The sequence below is a fragment of the Zingiber officinale genome, chromosome 1B (genome assembly GCF_018446385.1).
Source record: "Zingiber officinale cultivar Zhangliang chromosome 1B, Zo_v1.1, whole genome shotgun sequence".
In the NCBI taxonomy this organism is placed as follows: domain Eukaryota; kingdom Viridiplantae; phylum Streptophyta; class Magnoliopsida; order Zingiberales; family Zingiberaceae; genus Zingiber; species Zingiber officinale.
This window is the reverse complement of record NC_055986.1, coordinates 73,053,898-73,077,260: the sequence shown is the minus strand read 5'-3', so window position 1 is coordinate 73,077,260 and position 23,363 is coordinate 73,053,898. Positions and strand designations below refer to the sequence as shown.

Genomic DNA, 23,363 nt, shown 5'->3' with positions numbered 1-23,363 from the left:
AATTTAGGAGGGGCTGCTGAGCTTGCAGCTTGATAATTATCAAATTGTAGGGAAACACTCCCATCCAGCATATTTCTTGTGTTGACTTCAGTGGGCTGCATTGGTATATTGACTACTGATTGTCTTATAATCCAGTTGTGCCCAAGGACATCTCTGGTGTTATAGCTTCTTCCTGGAAGAGCTCTAACTCCATGACTGGCCAAATAATCAACCACATTCTGGACTTCATAGGCAAAGCCGACATTAGGTGTATTTGATAGACGTCCTACTAACCCACGAGTGACCAGTAAATTGGCTTCACCGTTTCTCCAGTTTTCGTATCCTCTTGTAAGTATTGACACCTGTATATTTTTGTAGAAGTCAGAAATTGTAAGCATTGTGTCAGGGATAACATACACTAATTGACTTCCATGGGTTAAGTCAATTTCCATAGTAGCAAATATGGCTTGATCTCCCTGCCATCGGTTATCTCTAAAAACAATTAAAGCCAGAGTTCCTTCTTCTTGACGATGCAAGATCTGAACTCGTTCTTGTATTACACCCATATGAAGAAAGCGCATCCCACTTCTTTGTAGTTGGATATAGCTTTCTGGTTGTATGAAAGCCCGATCTATCTGGTTACTTGTGACCAGTATAGCTTCTTCAGATCTGTGGACATACACTCTGTGGTGTACATCATCTCTTCTAGAGTGGTATAGGACTTCCGCTGGAACAATAGCAGCTCTCTCCTGCATAGAGAGTCTAAGCTGAGTTTGAGGATCCAGTTGTTGTTCCAAAGAGTTGTTATAGGTTCCTCCCGTAATTCTTCTGGTAACTCGTTGTATTGCCCTTCTAGCGTTGTACCTTCGCCTCTGGTTCTGGCGGTATTCTCTTACTTGGTCTTCAAATAAGGGTGCTCCTTCTGTTCTTGTTATAGTTGTAACAGGAGGGTCTTGATTTCGCAAAGCCATTACCTCTTTATTTTTGCTTGCTCTTCCTTCAAGATATGGAAAGGATCTATAAAAACCCTTAGCTTCCCTGTTGATTCTTTGGGTTTTTCCTGAATAGATAAAGCTTGAATTTTATTAGTTATGCTTTGAATCACAGCCTCTGGAAGGGGTTGTTGTTGTGGAGCTTCTCTTGCCTCAAGCTTCTTAATCTTTTCTTCTAAGGCTTCAAGTTTCTCAAGAATATTTACCAGTAGTTGGATTTGAGTATTTGCCTGCTTGATAAGGGCAATATTGCTACTAATACCTCCCTTATATTCAGAAGGTCTACAAAAGCCAAGCGCCGGAGCTTCAATCTCTTCTGTAGCCTGAAGTGCTTCTTTATATGAGCTTGTAGCTTTAGTGTTGATGTACCTCATGTAGACACCCACTTTTCTACTTTGTGTAGTAGGGTTTCTACCCTATCTACCTTTCTTTTTAATTCTTCTGACAGTTGTAAAGCTTGCTGTTCAATTAATTTTGGTTGTTCTGCTATTTTTATAATAAGATCTTCCAACTGCCTTTTTGTTAATGGTTTGTTTTCAAGAAATTCCTTAGTAAGGTTTCTCAAGGCTTTACCAAGGTTCTGATTTTCAGCTTTTACTTCCTCTAGTTGTTCCTCTATTTGTTTGAAATTTTTGAGGTGCACTCTACAGGAAGACAAACTCGATCGTAGATGATTGAAATGTTGTGAGCTAACTCTCTTTTGGTAGGTTGTTTTTCTGTTTTTGCTAAATCAAGGTATTCTAGGTTCGAGGTGTGGGATTTAGTATACCATTCCTGAATGCTTTCTTCCCAGCGTCTAGACATAGACACAATTACAACTTTACCCTTTCTACCATTTTCCTTAAAAATTATTGCTTACAGCTTAGGGAGTTCTAAAGGCTTTCTTGCTCACACAGGTGTGCCTTTGGTTTTTAAACGGCATCCCTTGCCTTACTACCAAGTTAGGACCTGTTCTTTTGCAATCCACCCGTCGTTCTCCGTGTTGGTTGCTACTCGGAAAGCCTAGAGGTTCCACTGTACAAAAATTTTGTACAAAGGTCTAAACCTTTTCCTAGCTACCATGTGTTCTTTTAAATTAAATTTTGGATCGCCTGCGGAACTTAACACGTTTGATCCAAAACTTAATCTATTTGTTCTTTTAGGTTTTGACTTGGATCTCCTGCGGAACTTAACACGTTCGACCCAAATCACCTTAAGTTATTAATTCCATTAAATATTAATTTCCATAATTGGTTCTTAGTACTGGAGCAACCACCACCGACCAGACAAAACCTTTTATAGAAATCTAATATTTAATTTCCTAAAATAACTTTAGGTTAACCAAAAGAACAATCAAATCACAAGGAAAAATAAAACAAAAGAACACAACTTGAAAACATATTCGAAATACTAGAATCGTAAGCCTCTTGTATTTGGTATTATTTCCAAAATAACTAATATGATGCGGAAAGAAAAATACTAGTTATACCTTTAGAAAGACCTCTTGATCTTCTATCATATTCCTCTTCTAATCCCTTTACCGAGATGAGAATCCACCAAAACACCTTCTTCTCCTTTCTTTAAAGCTTCCAAAAGATGAAGATCTGTTTCCACCAACCTCCAAGGGATACAAGCTTTCTCTTCTTCTTCTTCTCCAAGTAGTATCCGGCCACCACAAGAGCTCCAAGCAAAGAGTCGGCCACCACCAAGAGGAAGAGAGGAAGAGGTTGGCCACAACACCAAGGAAAAAGAGAGAGATAATAGATGTTCACCATGAAGCCTTCTCTACCCCTCTTTTATAATCCTTGGTCTTGGCGAATAAGGAAATTTAATTAAAACTTCCTTAATTCTTTTGCCAGGAAAAATTTATTTAATTAAAACAATTTTTTTCTTTTCAAATTCCCCAAAACAAGGAGAGTTTTAATTAATTAAAACTTCCTAATTTGTCTCAGAAATTTATAAAATTTCTCCAATAATTTAATCCCTTCATGATTGATTTATAAAAGGAAATTTAATAAATTAAAATCTTTCTTTAAACATGGATAAAAAGAAAGTTATCTCAAAATTAAAATCTCTTTTAACTACGAATAAGGAAAGATATCAAATCTTTTCTCAATTTTTAGAAACTAATAAAAGAGAATTATTAATTTTAAACTCTCTTTGAAATCATGATTACGTAAAAGGAAAGTTTTATTAAAATTTAAAATCCTCCTTTAATCAACAAATAAGGAAAGATTTCAAATTTTAAACTCTCTTTAAACATGTAGATGATTTACAAAAAGGAAAGTTTTTACCAAAAATTAAAACCATCCTTTTAATCTACAAATAAGGAAAGAGATTAATCTCTTCTCTTAATCTTTTTGAAAGCTATAAAAGGAAATTTTAATTTTAAACTCTCTTTAAAATCATGATATCCACATAAGAAATAATTTTAATAAAATCCTTTTAAATATTCTAAAGCTTGGGACCGTAACGGCTTATCCGGGTCTAGCTCACTAGGTTCCAAGCAATGGGTGAAGGTGGGTACGGTGGGTATAAATCTCTATATACTAGAGGCTACGATAGGAAGAGGAGGAATTGGTTTTGGTCTCACGATGAATCCGAACACACAACTAAATTTCATCAATAATAATTCATTCCATTAAAGAACTATTATTGAACTATCGCACCAATCCCAATTACATTTTGGGCTCCTTCTTATGATGAGTGTGTTAAACTAATGTCCACTAATTAAGTAAGTTACTAACAACTCGCTTAATTAATATCTAGCTCCAAGAGTACTCAACTTCATCGATAAGTCCACTGCAGTGTGATCCTTATGAGCTCCTCATTCTCAACCTAGATTACTAGGATCATCAACAACACACACTATAAGTGATATCATTTCCCAACTTATCGGGCTTATCGATTCATCGAACTAAATCTCACCCATGATAAATTAAAGAAATAAATATCAATATATTGTTATTATATTAGGATTAAGAGCACACATAACTGAGGTCTTTTTTCTTTATAAAGTCAATATAAAAGAAACGACCTCAACTGGTCCTACTCTCTAAGTGTACTTGTGTAATTATATAGTTAAGATAAACTAATACCTAATTACACTACGACCTTCCAATGGTTTGTTCCTTTCCATTATGGTCGTGAGTTTATAATTTATAAGGTACTGATAACATGATCCTCTGTGTGTGACACCACACACCATGTTATCTACAATATAAATTAATTGAACAACTACATTTATCATAAATGTAGATATTTGACCAATGTGATTCTTATTTCTAGATAAATGTTTATACCAAAAGCTAGGCTTTTAGTATACACTCTAACACTCCGGTCGCCTTATCACAACAAATTCTAAGTAACTTGTTTCAAAGGTTTGGTTGTTCAGACACTATATTAGTTCATGTTTTTGCTATAACTGATCAACAGTTGCAATTCGCTAGACATGCCTTAGAGGTTTGCTATAACTGATCAACAGTTGCAATTCACTTGCCTCAAAGTTTTAACTAAAAGATATCCTTTATTGCTTAAGAGAAAAGAGCCTCAGGAAAATTTTACTGCTATCCCAACCTTTCCCCTGTTGAATACCTTGACAAGGTTTTTACTCAACCATTGCCTGAGCTGGCTCTGATACCAGAATTGTGCGGAAACGTCTTCTTTTTAAATAACTTAGATAATGTACCAAGAGAGTCAAGTACAGGACTAAATTACAAGAAAAGGGACTTGAACTTAATAAGAAAACTTACAATGCTTAGGATGCTTAGTTGCTTAGCTCAAAGTAGAACTTGTAAAAGGTGTTTACTCAACCATTGCCATAGCTAGATCTGATACCATAATGGGACGGAAACGTCTTCTTTTCAAATAGCTTAGATAATGTACCAAGAGAGCCAAGTACAGGACTAAATTACAAGAAAAGGGACTTGAACTTAATAAGAAAACTTACAATGCTTAGGATGCTTAGTTGCTTAGCTCAAAGTAGAACTTATACCGTGAAGCGGTGTGTGTTCTGCAATGAGAAACTAGGATGCTTATATAGAAAAAGATGAGAGGAATTAGGCTGTGAACCGGGTGCTCATTGGGCCCCATCGTCACTCACAAAAGCCTTATCTTCTCTTTTGGATATGACTTGACAAGATATATGCATGCTTTACAGCTATGCTCTCTTTAAATGAGCGGCTCCCCGAGGCTCAACCCATGTGAAGAGATTCTATAATATCTCTTTGGATTTTTAGGGCCCACCATTGCTCTGCCTCCTTATGGTGGTGTATCTTTTATTTTCTGGACAATTCCTTGCATGCGAATAAAGGTATCCAATAATGCATATTTAGTCTGAATCACTTCTGGTAAAGCGTCCTTGAAGTAGAGGTGTAGTCCTCTTTTGACCTTGCAACGTCTAGCAAAGTCCTTTTCTTTAGCTTTGATGATAAGCATGAACTCTCATAAGCTACTGAGGAGATTCCTTGCTGCGGTGTCTTCGATGTCCTCCATATGTTGTCGTTTGTCCTTTTCATATGGGGTGTTGGTGCTAGACCCAATTCCTTCAGCGAGTTCTTCATACTGGTCCAGTAATGGATAAGGCCCGCAAGGTGTTGGGAGACTTGAATATGAGGCCTGCTCTCCAGCTGCTCCATCGTTTCCTCGAAATGGGCTAGAATTGTTGTATCTTTTTCGGATGGGTTCCATGGACCTATAATAAAACAAACAAGCCTGGATAAAGCATCAGCCAAGTGGTTATCCTTACCATCTATGTGCTGGAATTGTACAGCGATGCCTAAACCAGTTATAAAATCTGTAAAGGCCATCCAGCGAATACGGGAAGGTTTATTTTGTGCTGTTTTGTTGAAGAAGATTATTATTGCTTGACAATCTGTTCGGATTAGAAGCTCCTCCTTATCAAGATAATATATCTTAAAACTATTCAGGCAATTCATTATGGCATGAATCTCAACATCTATGGTGGATTTCAGAGGGGAGAACTTGCCACTTGCATAGGCACATATTAGCTCTGATGACTTTGGATCAAACTTTTGCGGTTTCCACTTAAGGACTCCTCCCCATCCTTCCATACACCCATCAGATTCAATAATAACAAAGCAATTTGCTGGGGGTATTGCTAAGTCTGGAAGTGTCTTGACCATAGATTTGACTTTCTCTACTAATGCCCAATCCCGGGTGGGTTGTTTCCGGGTAGGAGGCCGGAAACGTCCTGATGAAGACCGCCTCTGCGGAAACTGGATGCGACATGCCTGGCATAACCTGTTCTGGTGACCCACTCTTGTCCGGCGTGAACTCTTGCTCGGTCGGTCTGCCCGCCTCCTCTTCTCTTGTCCGCACGCCTCGGTGAGTCGTGTCTCGCTCGATGTCTACGCCAAGATCAGATCCGTTCCAAAATCTAAGCTTTTGCTACGTATGTCCATCAAGTTCTCGAATAAATTCTCTGAACTTCAAAGCGTCTCGACTAGTTCTAGACAAAATCTGCCCATCGGTTAACTTCATTATACTGCGCCACGAATGCTGACCGCGATCGCTCCCGACTCTCGCTCGTAAACTGGAGTCATCGATATGCCTCGTGGAAAGCTAAATCCTCAAGCCTCCTCTCGAATTGACCCAGATGATATTCTATTCACCTACGATGGAACGTCATACCCACTGTGTGTGACCTCCCGGTAAATGGAAAGCAACCACCGCTTTCTCCCACTCGGAGCAAGCCGTGTAGAAGGTCCGTCATAATCTCAATCCAGATCGGGCCACACTCGATCTCCCGCGGAATAATGTGAATCAACTCTTCATCGACTTCGTACCGCGAATCCTCTGTAGCTGACAATATTAGTGAGGTGGGTAGGGATCGTCAAGGCAACTCGAGGGGTGCTTACTGTGGTACGGCTCATGAATAGACCGGGAGGTGCTCCTGCCCAGTAAATCGGGGCATATACCTGGTGGTACGTGGGTGGTGGTACTGGAAACGGAGCAACCAGATCACAGACGTGGAATGGCGCTACATCGTCTGAGGTCTGGGACAGAGGGTGGGTCGTACGGTAGTTCCAGTGGCGGTGGTGCACAGTCGCGCCATAGGCTCGACCGAGCAGGTGAGCGTATGTCGGTGAGCCTTGTGGTACTGCGTAAATACGGTAGGGTGGGTCGTGTTGACGAGGTAGATACCTCAAAGGAGCCATCCGGGTCCGAGAGCCCGACGCACCCTAGTATCTCGAGTGCACTTCCGACCGATGCACTCAAACCCGAGGGATCTCTAGCGAGTCCGTTGCCAGAGATTCCAAAGTCCTCTTACGTGGCCGTCCAGCACCACGTCTCGCAGCTACTCGTGTAGATCTCCTCATATCTGTTAAGTTATAACACAAATATCACTACAAGTATAAAAATTATAAAATTACCTTTATATTTATTTGCCGTCTGGAGATGTTCCATTGCTGTCCAGTTTCCATTTTTCCTCCAAGTTCCGGACGAGAAAATCGACGAAAATCGTACAAATCCGAAAATAAATACCCAAGTTAACTAGCAAACTTGGGCTAACCCTAAAATCTAGAACACCAAAAGCAGGTATCGTAACCTGCTCTGATACCAATAAATTGGTATCAGATTAATCTCAAAAATCCATAACACAAAAAACAAACAAGTATCGCCAACGTGGCTCTGATACCAAATAAATTGTTACGCCCCAGATAGTCCCTGCCAGAAGAAATTTCGGCAGCATCTCCCCTGTACGGGTGACAATCTGAAACTTTACTACATCATCCAGATATCTCGGCCAACACGGTCGGAACATACATATAACATAAAAGTAAAATAAGCAAGAATCCACGCAGTTAATAGTAAAAAACTAAACAAATGCAACGATAAGGAAAAACCAAGTCAAAAATCCTACTCAACTACACCCATAAAGCTCAAAACTTATATCCTACTCCACTACACCCATAAAACACAAATCACAACGATAAAATCAACTCACCTCTTCTGCCGTCCAGGCAGACATGTAGCAAAACATATCCAATAAAATCCATCGACTATCAAACCATACAATATCCAAAGTGTCAAAAACCAGAACAAGTCTAGATAGTAATAAGAAAACCAAAAGATAAAAACACACATCCTCACGATCTGCAGGGGACTAGCGACTGGAACTCCTCCGGGCAGCCTCAACCTGAAAATAGTAATAACCACGGGGTGAGTCAACCTGGTAACCGATATACATAATAAAGAAAATAACAATAGCACTAATCAGCCATGTATCTTCCGATATAAGAAGGATAAATGCACAAATAAATAGGAGAACATCAAGTCAGTAATCTCCTAGGACTATATGGATAATAAATCGAGAGGTATAGAAATTGTAGATCTGTCAAACAAATCGCAACCATCCAATACGCGAATAACAAACGCGCAAACAGCAAAATATCAACGCCGATACGATGGCGTATCACGGTCCCGTCACCTCCTATCGCCATCACCATCTCACACACGCGATGGTGAGACCAAGGGGTAGGTTACGACAATACTCTGCCATCCGCCTGCGATGAGCGACCGAGTGGACGGGATCTGCGAGAGTCACTTATCCTCTTACCTCAAATCATAAGTGGGAGAGAGCTCAATGCCTCATCTCCCCGAGCAAGTCCGGAGGAGGGATCCCCGTCTGCCAACGCTAACACTACCCACGTGAGTGGACCAACGGAGCGAGAGCGAGACTGCAAGCCGACTGATACATCGCAGCGTCCCCACTAAAGACACAACGTCCTGGTTGTGTATCCATGAATCACCCCACAGACAAATCCCAGAAACTCCCTCGCTAGGTGGTGCCCTGGGTGCTCCTGCGACAGGCGCACTCACAGTCGCAAGGTCGCTCTGATACCATCTCTACATAATGTGTACCATAGAACAAATGGATCAAATCAAAGGTCTAGGTACACAGGTCAGATAAAGTATAAAAACCTAGGTCATGAACATAATGAGGCATGGTATGTCACTACCTCTATGAGCATATATATAATCAAGTGGGTACTAACATAAAATGCATAACAGATAAGAAAAAACAAGCATGTAACATGTATCCAGTAGTGACAAACCGATGCAGATATGAAACATAATCATTACTACTTGTTAAAAGACTACTATGCATATCAAATGACATATCTAAAAAGATAAGTCAAAGTACCTGCCACCAATAGAAAAGTCCAATCCGGTCCAAATCCGACGTCGAGATGCTCGTCTCGCGTCAAAGTCCTGTGTCACCAATATGTACATTTTTATTTAGCTACAACTCAAATGAATAGCTAAATAAAATCCTTAAAAACAATTTAGGGAAAAACCCTAATCGATCGTAAATAGTAACTCTACTCAAATTGCTCCATTGCTCAACTAGGGTTATTTCCTTAACCCTAATCATTACTTATCGCCCTAATAACCCTATCCCTTTCATAGCTAGAATTAAATCTAGTTCGTATTCGAAATTACCTCTTCTACTTAATTCCGAAGCTTCAGCCGGTGATCCACAGCTGAAAAGAGCAGCTGCAGGAAGACCCTCCTCACTGTCCGGATCAAAAGAAAATCATGAATCAACATAGAAATCCATTTACCACTACAATCCAGTCATAAAAATGGTTTTCTTTACCTTTTCTTTGAATATGTAAACGAAATGGTATTTGCGACGATTTACCCTTCTCTGGATCTGGTGAAAATCTAGGATTCTTTGGCGTGGCAGAGGATCGTTGGCTGGAGACTAGGACACAGGTAAGAAGAGGAGAGGAGGAGATGCTCGGGCTCTCCTTGATTCGGTCGAAGGCCTCACGCAGAAGGCGGCTGAAGGCGATCGGTAGGGGGCTCAGCGGCTGGCACCGAGGAGAAGAAACTTCGGCGAGGCGTCGACGGTAGACGAAGGCTAGGGCACCGGGTCAGAGGTAATAGAGAGGAGGATCGGCAACCTCGCTCGTGGCTAGAGGAGAGCCAGTGGCGCTTGGTCGGAACGGTGACCGGGCGTCGGTCGTCTGCGACTTTGCCGAGAGAAAGGGGAGAGACGAAGGCAGAGGGGAGCTAGGGCATAGCCGGCGGTTCCTTGCTTCTGGTCGTAGTCAACGTGGCGGCAGCGCGATGAAGAAGATGAAGAGGAGAAAAGTCGGGTGGAGGCGAGGCATTGGTGTCGCAGAAGAAAAAGGAGAAGAGGAGAAGGAACCGTCTCGGAGCGGTTAGGGAAAGGGATCGGCGCGAGCTCGGCTTGAGGAGGTGTCGGGCACGCGGGGGAGGAGGCGGATAAAAATAAAAGAAAATCAACATTTCCTTGCTAAAACGGGGTAGCCCAAACAGGCTTCCACGGGACCCAATATTTATCCTCGTAAACTCGTCATACGAGCTCCGAAAAATTTTCGAAATTTTTTTAAAAATTCTGAAAAATTCCCTTATGGTAATTCACCCTTTTTCGATATTTTACATCTAGGCTTTACTAGTTAATCGACTAATTGACTAACCATATCCATCAATCGAGTAGTCTTGATCGAATGTAGTGGATTGCGACTATTTCTTATGTTTCCTTCAATTCCATTGATGATTGCTTCATCCAATTTAGATTAGTTGGCCAATCATAGTCCTAGTTAATAAAAATACTATTCTATTAGTTTATGAGTCCACATAGCCATTAATCGACTTGACAACATGTTGACTACAATCCATTTAATGACCAAGTTCTCAAAGATTGGAAGCTACCCTCTCTCGAGTATAATTTTCTCGTAACTTTTAGCTCACCAATAGTTATCGTTTGCCACAAGCTTCATGTTTCTCGGATGCCCCGAGCCCTCGATCTCCTTGTGCCATCCTTAGTGAGGCTCTAGTAATCTTTCGACAAGCTTCTCGTCCCTTGAATCCATGAGCCCTCTGTTGCTTTCCAATGCCATCCTTCACGCTCCATTTATATACTCTGCTTCCTATACACACTTGCCTTTGATGCTTCTCGTCTTGCAATCCATCGATTGTTCCATTCAACCCTTCTCTATTCTCCATGTACCTTGAGCTACTAGGTACCACGTCCTTAGCCTTGCCAAGTCATTTCCATGTCCACGTGTCTATACGAAAGTCCCTTTAATTAACTCTCATTTATAGTAGGGATAATCTAAATAAGCTTAATTAAACCCTAATAGAACTATTCCATTATATATATATATATATAATTTATTTTTAAAATATATAATAAAATTTATTTCTTTATTTATATATAGAGATCTCGTATTTTTTTATTTTTTAAATATTTTCTATTTTAAAATATTAAGTTAATTTTTTATTAATATATTTTATATTAAAAAAATATTGAATCATATCGGCACGACACAATATGGTACCGAAACTGTATCGGAAGTCATAGACCGAAACTCCGATACGGCTTAAAATTTTAAACCATGGTTAATTCGTAGTTCTATGATTTTCTTTAGAAAGAAAGGTTCATTAAAATTTCCTTGGCATTTTGTTTTAAAATGTTTCTTTTCCAAATATGATTAACTTCAAGATTACCTTGGTCCATCTAATTTCTTGAAGTGCATTTTTAAGTTCAAGTTGGATACTTGGTACCTAAGTTTTGTTTGCTCAATTTTCTAGATTGATCCATATATCAAAGTTGGTGAAGATTTCCAGATATATGTAAGACCTCAATCAGATATGCATAGCTATAGTTCTGAAAGTGATCAACTAGCAGCAAAATCTACTCTCTCAAACATAAGCAACACAATGGACCATTCAAATCTGAAGTTACTTGATGTGGTTGTTGACGGGTTGTCAACATTATTTGATGTAAGTTCATGAATCATCATTCTTATCTCTGTTTAACTTGTGTTTCTGAATATATCCTACAACTTGTGAATTTCACTGGATTGACTATTCTTCTGCCATCCTCTTTTTGTCTCTCTTGTTGTTTGTTTCTTCAGCTGGAGAGGGATGCCCTAGCTAAGCAACTGGATGGGAATTTCTTGCCTGAAGATGCACCTTTTTTTGCATTGGAGCCTGCATTGAACTGGAATAATGGCCAAGCTCTTGAGACTGAAGAATCAGTCTTGTTTGACGAGGTATCTTCATTCATTTCCTTTTGTTCTTAATTTGGTTTCATATATATTCATGTATAATTGTATGAAGAGAAAAAGAACATTCATATTTTCATCTACTATATAATTTACAAAGAGTCCAACTAAAATAGGAGGATGCAGGAGACTAGAAAAGGAAGATCACAAACAAAAGGAAAATAAGAATCTCAATTATAGATTGACCTCTCCTTTCGTTCAATGTTACTTCCCTAATCTATCAAATCATATCAAATCAAATCAAAATATTCTTTAATACTGTCAACACCTCTCTCAAGTTGGTGCAAAGATATCTATCATGCCTAACTTGTTGACTTGAAATTCAAATGTCTGTTTCAATAAGCCCTTGATCAACACATCTGTCACTTGCTGTGAAGTTGGCACAATGGAGTATAAATTATTCCCTCATTGAGTTTTTCCTTTATAAAGTGTTGGTCAATCTCAACATGTTATGTTTTGTCATGTTGAACTGGATTTTGAGCAATGTTGATCGCTGCCTTATTATCACAGTACAACTTCATAGGAAGGTTAATAGCCTTAGTAAGATCTCCTAGGATCTTAATCTAAAGAACCTCATTGACACCTTGAGCCATAGATCTAAACTCTACCTCGATACTACTTCTAGCAACTACACTTTGTTTCTTGCTTCTCCAAGAAACTAAATTGCCCCAAAGAAATGTACAGTTCCATGAAGTTGACCTTTGATCCTGCCCAATCAGCATTAGTATACACCTCAATCCCTCTCTTGTCATTTTTTTTAAAGAAGAGCCCTTTTGTTGGAGTTCCTTTCAAATATCGGGGAATTCAATATGCAGCTTTAAGGTGCTCTTTAAATGGAGAGTGCATAAATTGACTCACCATACTCACAGCAAAGGCAATATCAAGATGTGTGTGTGACATGTAAATCAACCTTCCAACCAGTCTTTGGTACCTTCCTACATCTGCAGGAATTCTCTGCTTGACTTCTCCAAGCTTAATATTAACATCTATTGGAGTTTCTGATGGTTTGCAGCCACTCATTCCGGTTGCTTTTAAAAGATCCAGCATATACTTTCGTTGTAAAACCACAATGCCCTTCTTGGATCTTGCAATTTCCGTTCCAAGAAAATATTTGAGCTGACCCAAGTCTTTAATCTCAACTCTTTGGCTAAACTTTGCTTCAATTTGCTCATTTCTTCAGCATTATCTTCGGTCAATATTATGTCGTCCACGTAGATAATCAACACTGAAATCTTGTTCTCGGTGGATCTTTTAGTAAATAGAGTATGATCAGATTGACCCTGAGGATATCCTTGACCTTTAATAAACCTTGTAAACTTGTCAAACCAAGCTCTAGAGGGCTGTCTGAGTCCATATATAGACCTTCTTAGCTTGCACACCTTACTTCTAAATTTCTCAATGAATTCAGGTGGAGGTTCCATATAAACCTTCTCTTCTAGGGTCCCATTTAAGAATGCATTCTTCACATCTAGCTGATTCAATGGCCAATCAAGGTTAGCAGCTATAGATAGAAGTATTCCTATTGTGTTTAACTTAGCAACCGGAGCAAAAGTCTCAGAGTAGTCTACTCCATAAGTCTGAGTGAACCCCTTAGCGACCAGGCGGGCCTTGTACCTCTCTAAGGATCCATCTGAGTTGTATTAAATACCCACTTACAACCAACAACTATCTTCCCATTAGGTAGGCCCACTTTCTCCCAAGTAGAATTCTTCTCCAAAGCTCTCATCTCCTCAAAAATAGCTTCTCTCCACTCAGGAACATTCATGGCTTCCCGAATGCTGTTTGGAATGGATACAGTATACAATTGTGAAATAAATGTACAATAGGAAGGTGAAATATTTTCATAAGACACAAAATTTGATGGTGGATATTTTGTACAAGATCTAACACTTTTCCTAAGAGCAATGAGAAGATCTACTTGACTAGAAGAGTTAACTCAGAGTTACCTGGAAGATCAAGACCTTGTGAATCATGATTTTCATGATCGAACCTCTGATTGGATTCTTGAGGAAGCTAGGGACTAGGGCTTTCTTTTTTCTTTGAATAGACAAGACCTTCATATTGTTTCACATCCATTTCTATTATTTCAACTTGTTAATTTTGAGATGGCATTATCACATAGTGTTCTTGTTTGTCGGTAGATTCAATATTTTTCAGATTTTCTACCTCTTTTACTTTTAGTTATCCGACATCATTAGGAACAAGTGCAAAGGTTAAGTCAGATTTATCAATACATTCATCTTCATTAGTTTTGTTCTCCCCCTGAAGATGAGAGTTCTGGTATGAAGTTCCTTCGAGAAAGGTGACATAGACATATATCTTTTTCGAAACTAAATCAAAGCATTTGTAACCCTTTTGATTGGTAGGGTATCCCACAAATATGCATTTATTTGCTTTTGGATCAAGTTTTGATTTTCTAGGATCAAAATTATGAGCAAATGCAACACTTCCAAAGATTTTCAAAGTGAGAATCAGGAAAGCATTATGTGAAGACTTGGATTGGAGTTCTAAATGCCAAATTTCGGGTGACATTTAATTAATCAAATATGTTGTTGTCAGAACTGCTCCCCCCCCCCCCTCGAAGATACTTAGGGACCTTAGTTGAAAAATTTAAGGCTCTAGCAACTTCAAGGAGATGTTTGTTATTTTAGCAACCCCATTTTGTTGGGGTGTATAATTTCATGAATTTTAGTGCACAATTCCTTTCTCAGCATAAAAAATTCCCTAACATATTGTTAAAGAATTCCATTCCATTATCACTTTGAAGTCTGAGTTTGAAATTGAGTTTGAATCATGTTGTAGAAAATTTTAAATATCATTGCAGTCTCAGTTTTTTATTTTAGCAAAAAAACTCATGTGACCCTAGTATGATCATCAATGAAAGTAATGTACCAACATTTTCCAGAAAGGGTGGTCACTCTAGAAGGACCCCAAATGCCACTATGAATTATAGTAAAAGGTGCAGATTTTTTGTACGACTAGGATTGAACAATAGATCGATGATGTTTTGCTAATTCAATGACTCATATTGACAACCTGACTGCTCTTTATTCATAAACAACTTGGGAAATAATAACTTTAAATATTAAAATCTAGGATGTCCCCATCTATAATGCCATAACAAAATTTCACTATTATTTGGAACAGAAATAGAGCTGAAACAAATTTTATGGTCTTGTCTTCCAATAATTGACCCTTCATTAAGGAGGTAAAGCCTAGCATCCCTAATCATCTTCCCCAAGCTTAAATCCTGAAATTCACAATGCGAGGAACAAAAATTAGCTCTACAATTCTAATCATGGGTGAATTTACTGATGGATAGAAGATTGTACGAAAGGGTAAGAATATGTAGAACATCTTTCAATATTATAGTTTGAGCTGCAACAATAACAAAGGAATCATTTGCAATTTTGACCTTTTTATTCCCTGCACTTGGTGTATATGAAGAGAACTATTGCGAAATACTAGTTATACGATTAGTGACACCTGAATCTAAGATCCAGAAGTAATTAGATTTGGTATATGCAATGGTACCAACGGGAGCAATACCTGACTCAACAAGGGCACATGAAAAGTTAGAATTTCCTAAGGATTGGAACTTGAATAGTTTTTGTAAGTGCTCCATTTGTACCTTTATGAAGGGAAAAGATTTTGAGGAAGATTGTTGTTTTGGATCTGAATGGTTCACATGAAGGACATGACTTTCTCCCCCGAACTTGTTATCACTGTCCTATTTTCTTTTCCCATTTGCTGGTTTTCCATGCAACTTCTAACAATTTTCATGTATGTCAGTTTTCTGCAATAGTCACACCAAGGCCTTTGTTTTCGTTGTCTATTTCCTTCAAATTCTACACGAACGGTAAGAGCGGATCCCTCCATTTTTGGTTTTGATTCAGGAATGCTTTTTAACATCACATGTCTTCTCGCTTTTTCTCTACGTACTTCTAAAAAAATTTGTCTAGGAGGGGGCAAGGGCTTTCGTCCCAAGATACGCCCTCGAACCTCATCAAGTTCTTTGTTCAAACCAGCCATAAACACAAATACCTGACCTCTTTCTATCTTCTTATAGTGAGAACTATTGCTTGGATTTTTCCAATCTTCTTCAAACAATCCAACTCCTGCCAAACAATCATCTCATTATAAAAAGTTGTTACTTCACGATCTCCTTGCTTCATTATCCACAGTCGGGCATTCAATTTGAACAATTGAGAATGATTGTCTAAATTTGAATAAGTTTCTCTAACAGCTTCCCACACATCTCGAGTTGTAGGTAGGAATATAAATGACTTTCCAATCACATGATCCATAGAGTTGATTAACCAAGCAGCGACTATAGAATTTTGAGACCGCCATTGCTCGAATCTTGGATCCTTTGTGGTTGGGGATTTGATTTCACCATTCAGATATCCTAGTTTTCTTTTGTCGTCTATTGCCAACCGCACTATCTGAGACCACTCAAGGTACTTTTTTCCATTCAGTTTATGAAGGATAATTTAGAGAGCTAGTAGAGTTGTCAAGGAAAAAACCGGCCATCGGTTGGGCATTTACCTCCAAAGGCATCACCTCACTCCTAGCAGCCAAATATGTTGAGCCAGAGCCAATCATGGTTGCCTTAAAATTCATCCTTACTCCCTATTGCTCTGATACCATGTAGAATTGTATGAAGAGAAAAAGAACATACATATTTTCATCTATTACATAATTTACAAAGAGTCCAACTAAAGTAGAAGGATGCAGGAGACACTAGAAAAGGAAGATCATAAACAAAAGGAAAATAAAAATTTCTCTCAATCACAGATTGACCTCTCCTTTCCTTTTAAGTTACTTTCCTAATCTATCAAATCATATCAAATCAAATTAGAATATTCTTTAATACTTTCAACAATTCCATATATGGTAACAATTAAACTCCGCCCATGACAAACCAGTCATGGTCGATTCCAAGCCCGAGTAAAAGAGAAGGGTTGTGTTAGGTTGCCAGCCAACATTAAAACTATAACAAATGTTCAATGAATGGTTCTATTAAACTATTGCATTAATGCTAGGTTGTTCTCCAGAAGGAATGCGTTATAGGGCCCGACTGTAACGTCTCGACAAGGACCGCTACATCTCTAAAACTCGGGTGCAGTGTTAAATGTGTAAGAGTTCGCGTTGTAGGGTCTGATTGTAATGTATTGGCAAGGTCTACTACATCTCCATGAGAACTTGGGTCTAGTGTTAAATAGTTAAGAGTTCCAATACTATAAGTTGGATAAGAATAAATATAATAGGAAAATTAATAGTCTAAGATTTGGAACATGGAATATATGAACCCTCACTAGTAAATCAATGGAGGTAGTAGATATGATGATTAGAAGAAGAATTAGTATTTTATGTGTACAAAAGATAAAATGGGTAGGTGAGAAGGCAAAGATGATAGAAAACTTAGGTTTTAAGTTATGGTACATAGGAGAGAGTAAAGCAAGAAATGGAGTGGGTATTGTTGTAGATAGTTCGTTAAAGGATAAAGTTATAGGAGTAGTTAGAAAAGAGGATCAAATTATAGCCTTAAGATAATAGTGACGAAAGAAATTATGAACATAATTAGCGTATGCACTGCAAGTAGGATTAGATAAAACTACTAAATTAAGGTTTTGGGACGACTTAGATGAAGTATTACAAAATATTTCGCCAAATGAAATGATTTTAATAGGAGGTGATAAATTATCATGTCGGAGTGAAAAATGAGGAATATGAGAGGGTTAGGAGTTTAGAATGAGAAATGAAGATGGGAAAATTATATTAGATTTTGCGATAGCATATGACCTTATATTAACTAATATATTTTTTAAGAAAAGAGGAAAACACTTAGTCAAGTTCAAAAGTGGGAATAATAAATCGCAAATTGACTTTCTTATGGTTAGGAAGGATAGAAAGATTTATAAAGATTGCAATGTCATCTTTGGAGAAAATTTAACTACCCAACATAAGTTAGTAGTGTTGGATATACGTCTCAAGTATAATATCAATAGAAAAAAATATATACGACTCCTAGAATTAAGTGGTGGAAGTTAAAAGATAGGAAGCACAATATATTTAAGGAGAAGGTAGGAGTACAAGTATTAGGTGAAATATATAATGACTTTAATACGATATGGGATGATGGTATTATAGTTGAAAATAGTAGCTAAAAGTGTAATCGGTGAGTCAAAGGGATATGCACCACTAAATAAAGAATCTTGGTGGTGGAATAAAAAGTACATGAGAAAGTGAAGGAAAAACGAACAACTTATAAGGAATTATATATTTGTAAGAATGAGGAAAATTTTAAAAAATATACAATAACCAAACAAGAGGCTAAAAAAGTAGTGAATAAAGCAAAAAATAAAACTTTTGAACGATTATATAAAAAATTGGATACAAAAGAAAGGAAAAAGATATTTATAGAATAACCAAAGTGAGAGAAATGAATACAAGAGATCTTTTCTAAATAAAATATATTAAAGATGAATGTAATAGGGTATTAGTAAACGATCGAGAAATAAAAGAGCGGTTGGAGAGGTATTCTCATCAACTTTTTAATGAAGGTTTAGGTGACCAATTTAACTTAGGTAATTTAAGTAGGTCAAACAAGCATAGAAATTTAAATTTTTATTATAGAATTCAAATTTTAGAAATAGAACGAGCTTTAAATGGGATGCACAATGGAAAAATCGTCTAATCAGATGATATTCAGATAGAGGTATGGAAGTGCCTAGGGAGGTATTGAATGACTTACAAAATTATTTAACATGATATTGAAAGTGAAAAAAATACCTGATTAGTAGAGGGTAAGTACTCTAATTCTCTTATACAAGAATAAAAAACACGTGCAAAATTTTGCAAACTATAGGGGTATTAAATTAATAAATCATACAATGAAACTTTGGAAAAAAGTAATAGAAAAAAGATTAAGGAGACCATGGTGACCGAAAATCAATTTGGGTTCATGCTTGGAAGGTCGACAATAGAGGTTATACATCTTAAACAACTAATTGAAAAATATCGGGAGCAAAAACAAAATCTATATATTGTATTCATTGACTTAGAAAAAGTTTATGATAGAGTTCCAAGAGAAATTATATGGAGAATTCTAGAAAAGGGAGGTGTTAGCGTAAAGACTTCAAGCGGAGTAACTAAAACATTTCTAATAAAGATAGAGTTACATCAAGGATCAACTTTAAGTCTATCTATCTTTTTACACTAATTATGGATGAACTCACTATACATATTCAAGACATAGTACCATGGTGTATGTTGTTTGCAAATGATGTTGTTTTGGTATATGAAACACCTGAATGAGTAAATGTTAAATTAGAATTTTGCACAAAAATACTAGAAGGGAAAAATTTTAGGCTTAGTAGAATAAAGATAGAATATATGAAATTTAAGTTTAACAATATTAGATGTAACGAGACAATTGTTAAGATAACAGATGATGAGTTGTCCGGAACCGAGAAATTTAAATATTTAGGATTATTTTTGCAAAACGATAGAGGAAATTGAGAGATATGTCTTATATAGAATACAAAAGGATGGCTGAAATGAAGAGTGTCGGGTGTTTTATGTGAGTGTAATTATATGGAGTTGAATGTTGGATTATGACTTGAGCATATAAGCAGAAGATGAGAGCCGCAGAGATGAGGATGTTAAGGTAGATGTGTAGATATACGAGGATAGACATAATAAGAAATGAGAGTATTAAAGAGAAAGTCAGAATTGCATCTATTGAGAAACTCTGAGACACATTTAAAATGATACAGACATATAGTCAGACGATCAATAGACACTCCAGTTAGACGATGTGAAATTATGACAAATGCACATATTAAATGAGGAAGACTAAAAAAGACTTAGTTTGTAACCATAAAAGAAGATAAAATTTATTTAAGTATAGATGATATAGTATAGATAGAGATCAATGGCGTAAAAGGATGCATGAGTTTCTTTATAATTTGTACTAATTGATTTTTTCTAATTTTTTTTAATATAATAAGGGAGATGCCTACAGCTCGTTTTAAAAGGGACATATTCAATTATTACATTAGTTTTTGTTACTGATTGGACAGGCTACAGCAGCATCCACTGAAACAGGTTTGAAGTGTGACATTTGGCAGGTCTTCTGCATGCTAGAATATATATGACATCTTTCACCTCACATATATGGTGAGTGAAGACACATAAATCTTGATCACTTATGCCAAACTTAAGGATTTGTTTACTGAAGCGAAAGGTATCCAGCAAAAATAACAAGATTAAAGGTAACAGATAGTACTTAAAAATCCTATTTACCTGGGAAGTATACTGAAGAAGGAAGATTGGAGAGAAAATCATGAATTTTCTTTCCAATCATTCTCATCAGCGGAAGTGGAAGAATGATTTTTATCTGAAATGAAAACTTATACCTTTTTCCTATAAAATGGGTTTTTGGTAATCATTTTCTTCCCAAGTAAACAATACAACAAATGCCAATTTTATTCTCTTTTTCTTTCTTCCATAGTAAATAGAAGGGGAACAAAATTACACTTTCTTCTCTCTCCTACCTTCTATCTTTCCTTGGTGTCAATCTTTGGTAATTTTTTTCTTCGTCAATCTTTGGTAATTTTTTTCTTCGTAAGTAAGCAAGGCCTAAAGTTTCTTATCCTATTAATTTCGGGATAGTTTCTGAATAGCACTATCTCTATTAACGTAATTGTAGCAGCTACAGTCTCATGAAACTTGTTGGTATCCTTCCATCCAGTTAAATTGCCCGAATTGAGCGTTAAAAAGCCAATTCTAAGGCCACCAGTTACGGCCTATTTCAAATGCCCCAGCCCCAGCCCCAGACATTCCGCTTCCATTCTGAGATTGAAAAGAAACGGGTGCTACATGATATCAGGTACCTCATGATGATCCTATTTGTAGCTACTCTCCAGGTTTGATGCTTTTATTGTAGAAAACTTATCTAAACCCTAGACTTTGAATTTTGGTAAAGTGCAAGTCATCTCCTCCTATGGCCTCCTCTTGCCACCTCTCCAAACTATGGTTGACCCATTCTTGTCGTCCTTTACGGCGGCTGCTCCTGCTAGGGGGGCTGCTACATTATGGATCAACCCTTTGGGTCGCACTGGATGAGATGCCGAGTATGCCTCACTAGAGGAGCATTTCCTGGTAAATGACGGGGCCTCTGGTGGAGGGTGTTGCCCTTTTGGTTCTAGTGCTATGTAGGTAGAGGATGCTCTGGAGGTTGAATACTCTATAGGCAGAGGGTGCTTGGAAGGCTGAGCACTCCACAGGTAGGGGATGCTCGACTGATGTGGCAAGTCGTCTTTCATCATCGTGCCTGTCGACGTGGAACATCTCCTGTGTTGTCTGGCTGACAAGGGCTTCTAGGTCACATGATAATAATTTTATCGTTGCGTTAAGGCTCCCCTTTATCTTGTCGGGGGGCATCTTATTAATAATAATTGATTCTATTTTTTATTATGTGCCGGAACAATGGTTAGAGAACCAACGTTGGCAGACTTACGTTGTTGAGTGGTTAACAATGTAGTCATATAATATTTTATATATTTAACAAATTTTGGGTCTCTTCTCCCAATAAATTGTGTTTGGCCTTTGTAAAATATTGCTTTGGATGTGAATGAAGCATGTGCGCTTAGCTTTTCCATTGATTCCAATGAAGGTTGCTGTCTGGGCTGGTTCATTATTTGATCTTACTTTTTGAGATGAATAAATGTGTTGCAGCCAATACCACTCCTTTTTTCAGTTGCTCAACTATAGATTGTAACATTCTTATCCTTCAGGAATGTTCAAGGAGCTCATCCGTCAACATAGAAGCAGTTAACCAGTCACCAGTTATGGATATCCCAGGGATCCTGTCCAAGACACTTCCATCAGCTTCCCCTGGAGTTCTAAGCATTGGTCAATTGCTGGAGTCAGTAAGTATTGTTACCTCTAAATGCTATTTAGTGCTTGAGATCTCAATTTGATGCTTAATTAATTTGATGGCTTTGGAACTTGTACTATTTCCTATTTTCAGTTTTTTTTTGGTCTGTATTAGTTCATCCATTATATTGACAGTGCCAAATCCAATCCGTGAGTTAAATGAATTCAAGTTCATCATTGCTTGGGCAAGAGTTATGTTGTGCTTCCTTGTATTCTTTTGTCACCATTGTTGCATTCTATTTGATCAGGCACTATATGTAGCTGGTCAGGTGGCTGGGTCGTCTGTCTCAACCTCCCCTCTCCCCTATGGTACAATGGCTAGTCACTGTGAAGCTATTAGTATGGGCACAAGGAAAAAGTTATCAAGTTGGCTAACTAGTAGTCATGATTCGGTGTCAAATGATCAACCACCAACTAATGCGGATGACCAAAAGTTCACGCAGAAGGTAGTATATGTTGTGATGCTTGAGTGTTTTAAAATAAAGATGACTCTCAGCTGATAGTTGCATTTGCAGGTGAACTCGTATGGGTTAGAACTAACTCCTGCTCGTCTGGAACCACTGCGAAGTCTGAGACTACCTCCTGCAAGCCCTTTCGACAACTTCTTGAAGGCAGCTGGTTGTTGACAGCATGAATGATTATCTACTCCGTTGCTAACCAGTGCCAGTGGAGCATCTTTGTATAATTAGGTTTTAGGCTACTTGTTAGTGGATTCTGACTCGCACAAACTTGGGTTTTCTGAATTTTTGTGATATGTTTTTGTGCAGTGGAGTTATATTTCCCTGCTGCTTGTGTCCTGTGATGATAGGTAGACAGGCTAAAGGCTTACGAATATGCTTTCTTGCAAACATCTCGGAAACATGCTCGAACAAATGGTGAAATTTTAGCTTTTGAATGCATTTCTTTTGTTTTGAAAAAAAGATGGATAAGATGATAAACTGAAAAGATGAATATATATATCAAAGACAAGCGGCTGGGTGGAGTTATCTGTTTCTTTTTTTTCTCTAATTGTAGTTCTTTTGTTTGAAATGGAACAGAGAAGATTCATGGTTGGACTCATGCGCCGAATCTGGTCTTCAATTGATTTTTTGAACAAAATGTAAAAATTTCAGATTATAGCAAAATGAGTTGGCTGAAATGGTGGCCCTCATTTCCCTAATTTTCACTCTGATAGAGTTATGAAGTTTTTATTAGTCAAACCAGATCCGTTTGTTTTTGGATCGACCCATTTAGTTGACTGTTTGACTTATATTCTATTTTCTTAGAGCATACGACCCAGGGTTATTTTCCCCCAAAAGGATATATTTTGCCTGGCTCACAATTCCAAAGTTACAAATAATACGTTAGGAAATGAACATAATTATGCAATGGGAAAAAAAAAGGAGGGCCGAGCATCAAT

The 23,363-nt window shown here is 37.8% G+C and overlaps 1 protein-coding gene across 1 annotated transcript in view; it reads left to right on the top strand.

The window, feature by feature from the left end:
- Positions 1–22,956, top strand: part of LOC121967778 (protein SEMI-ROLLED LEAF 2) — a 99,883-nt gene extending 76,927 nt beyond the window's left edge. The window contains exons 16-20 of the mRNA XM_042518220.1: positions 11,544–11,735; positions 11,870–12,007; positions 21,823–21,957; positions 22,213–22,410; positions 22,480–22,956. Coding sequence (XP_042374154.1) covers positions 11,544–11,735; positions 11,870–12,007; positions 21,823–21,957; positions 22,213–22,410; positions 22,480–22,590 — 774 coding nt within the window. The 3' untranslated portion in view covers positions 22,591–22,956. The remainder of the gene's footprint in view (positions 1–11,543; positions 11,736–11,869; positions 12,008–21,822; positions 21,958–22,212; positions 22,411–22,479) is intronic.
- The last annotated feature ends 407 nt before the right edge of the window (positions 22,957–23,363 follow it).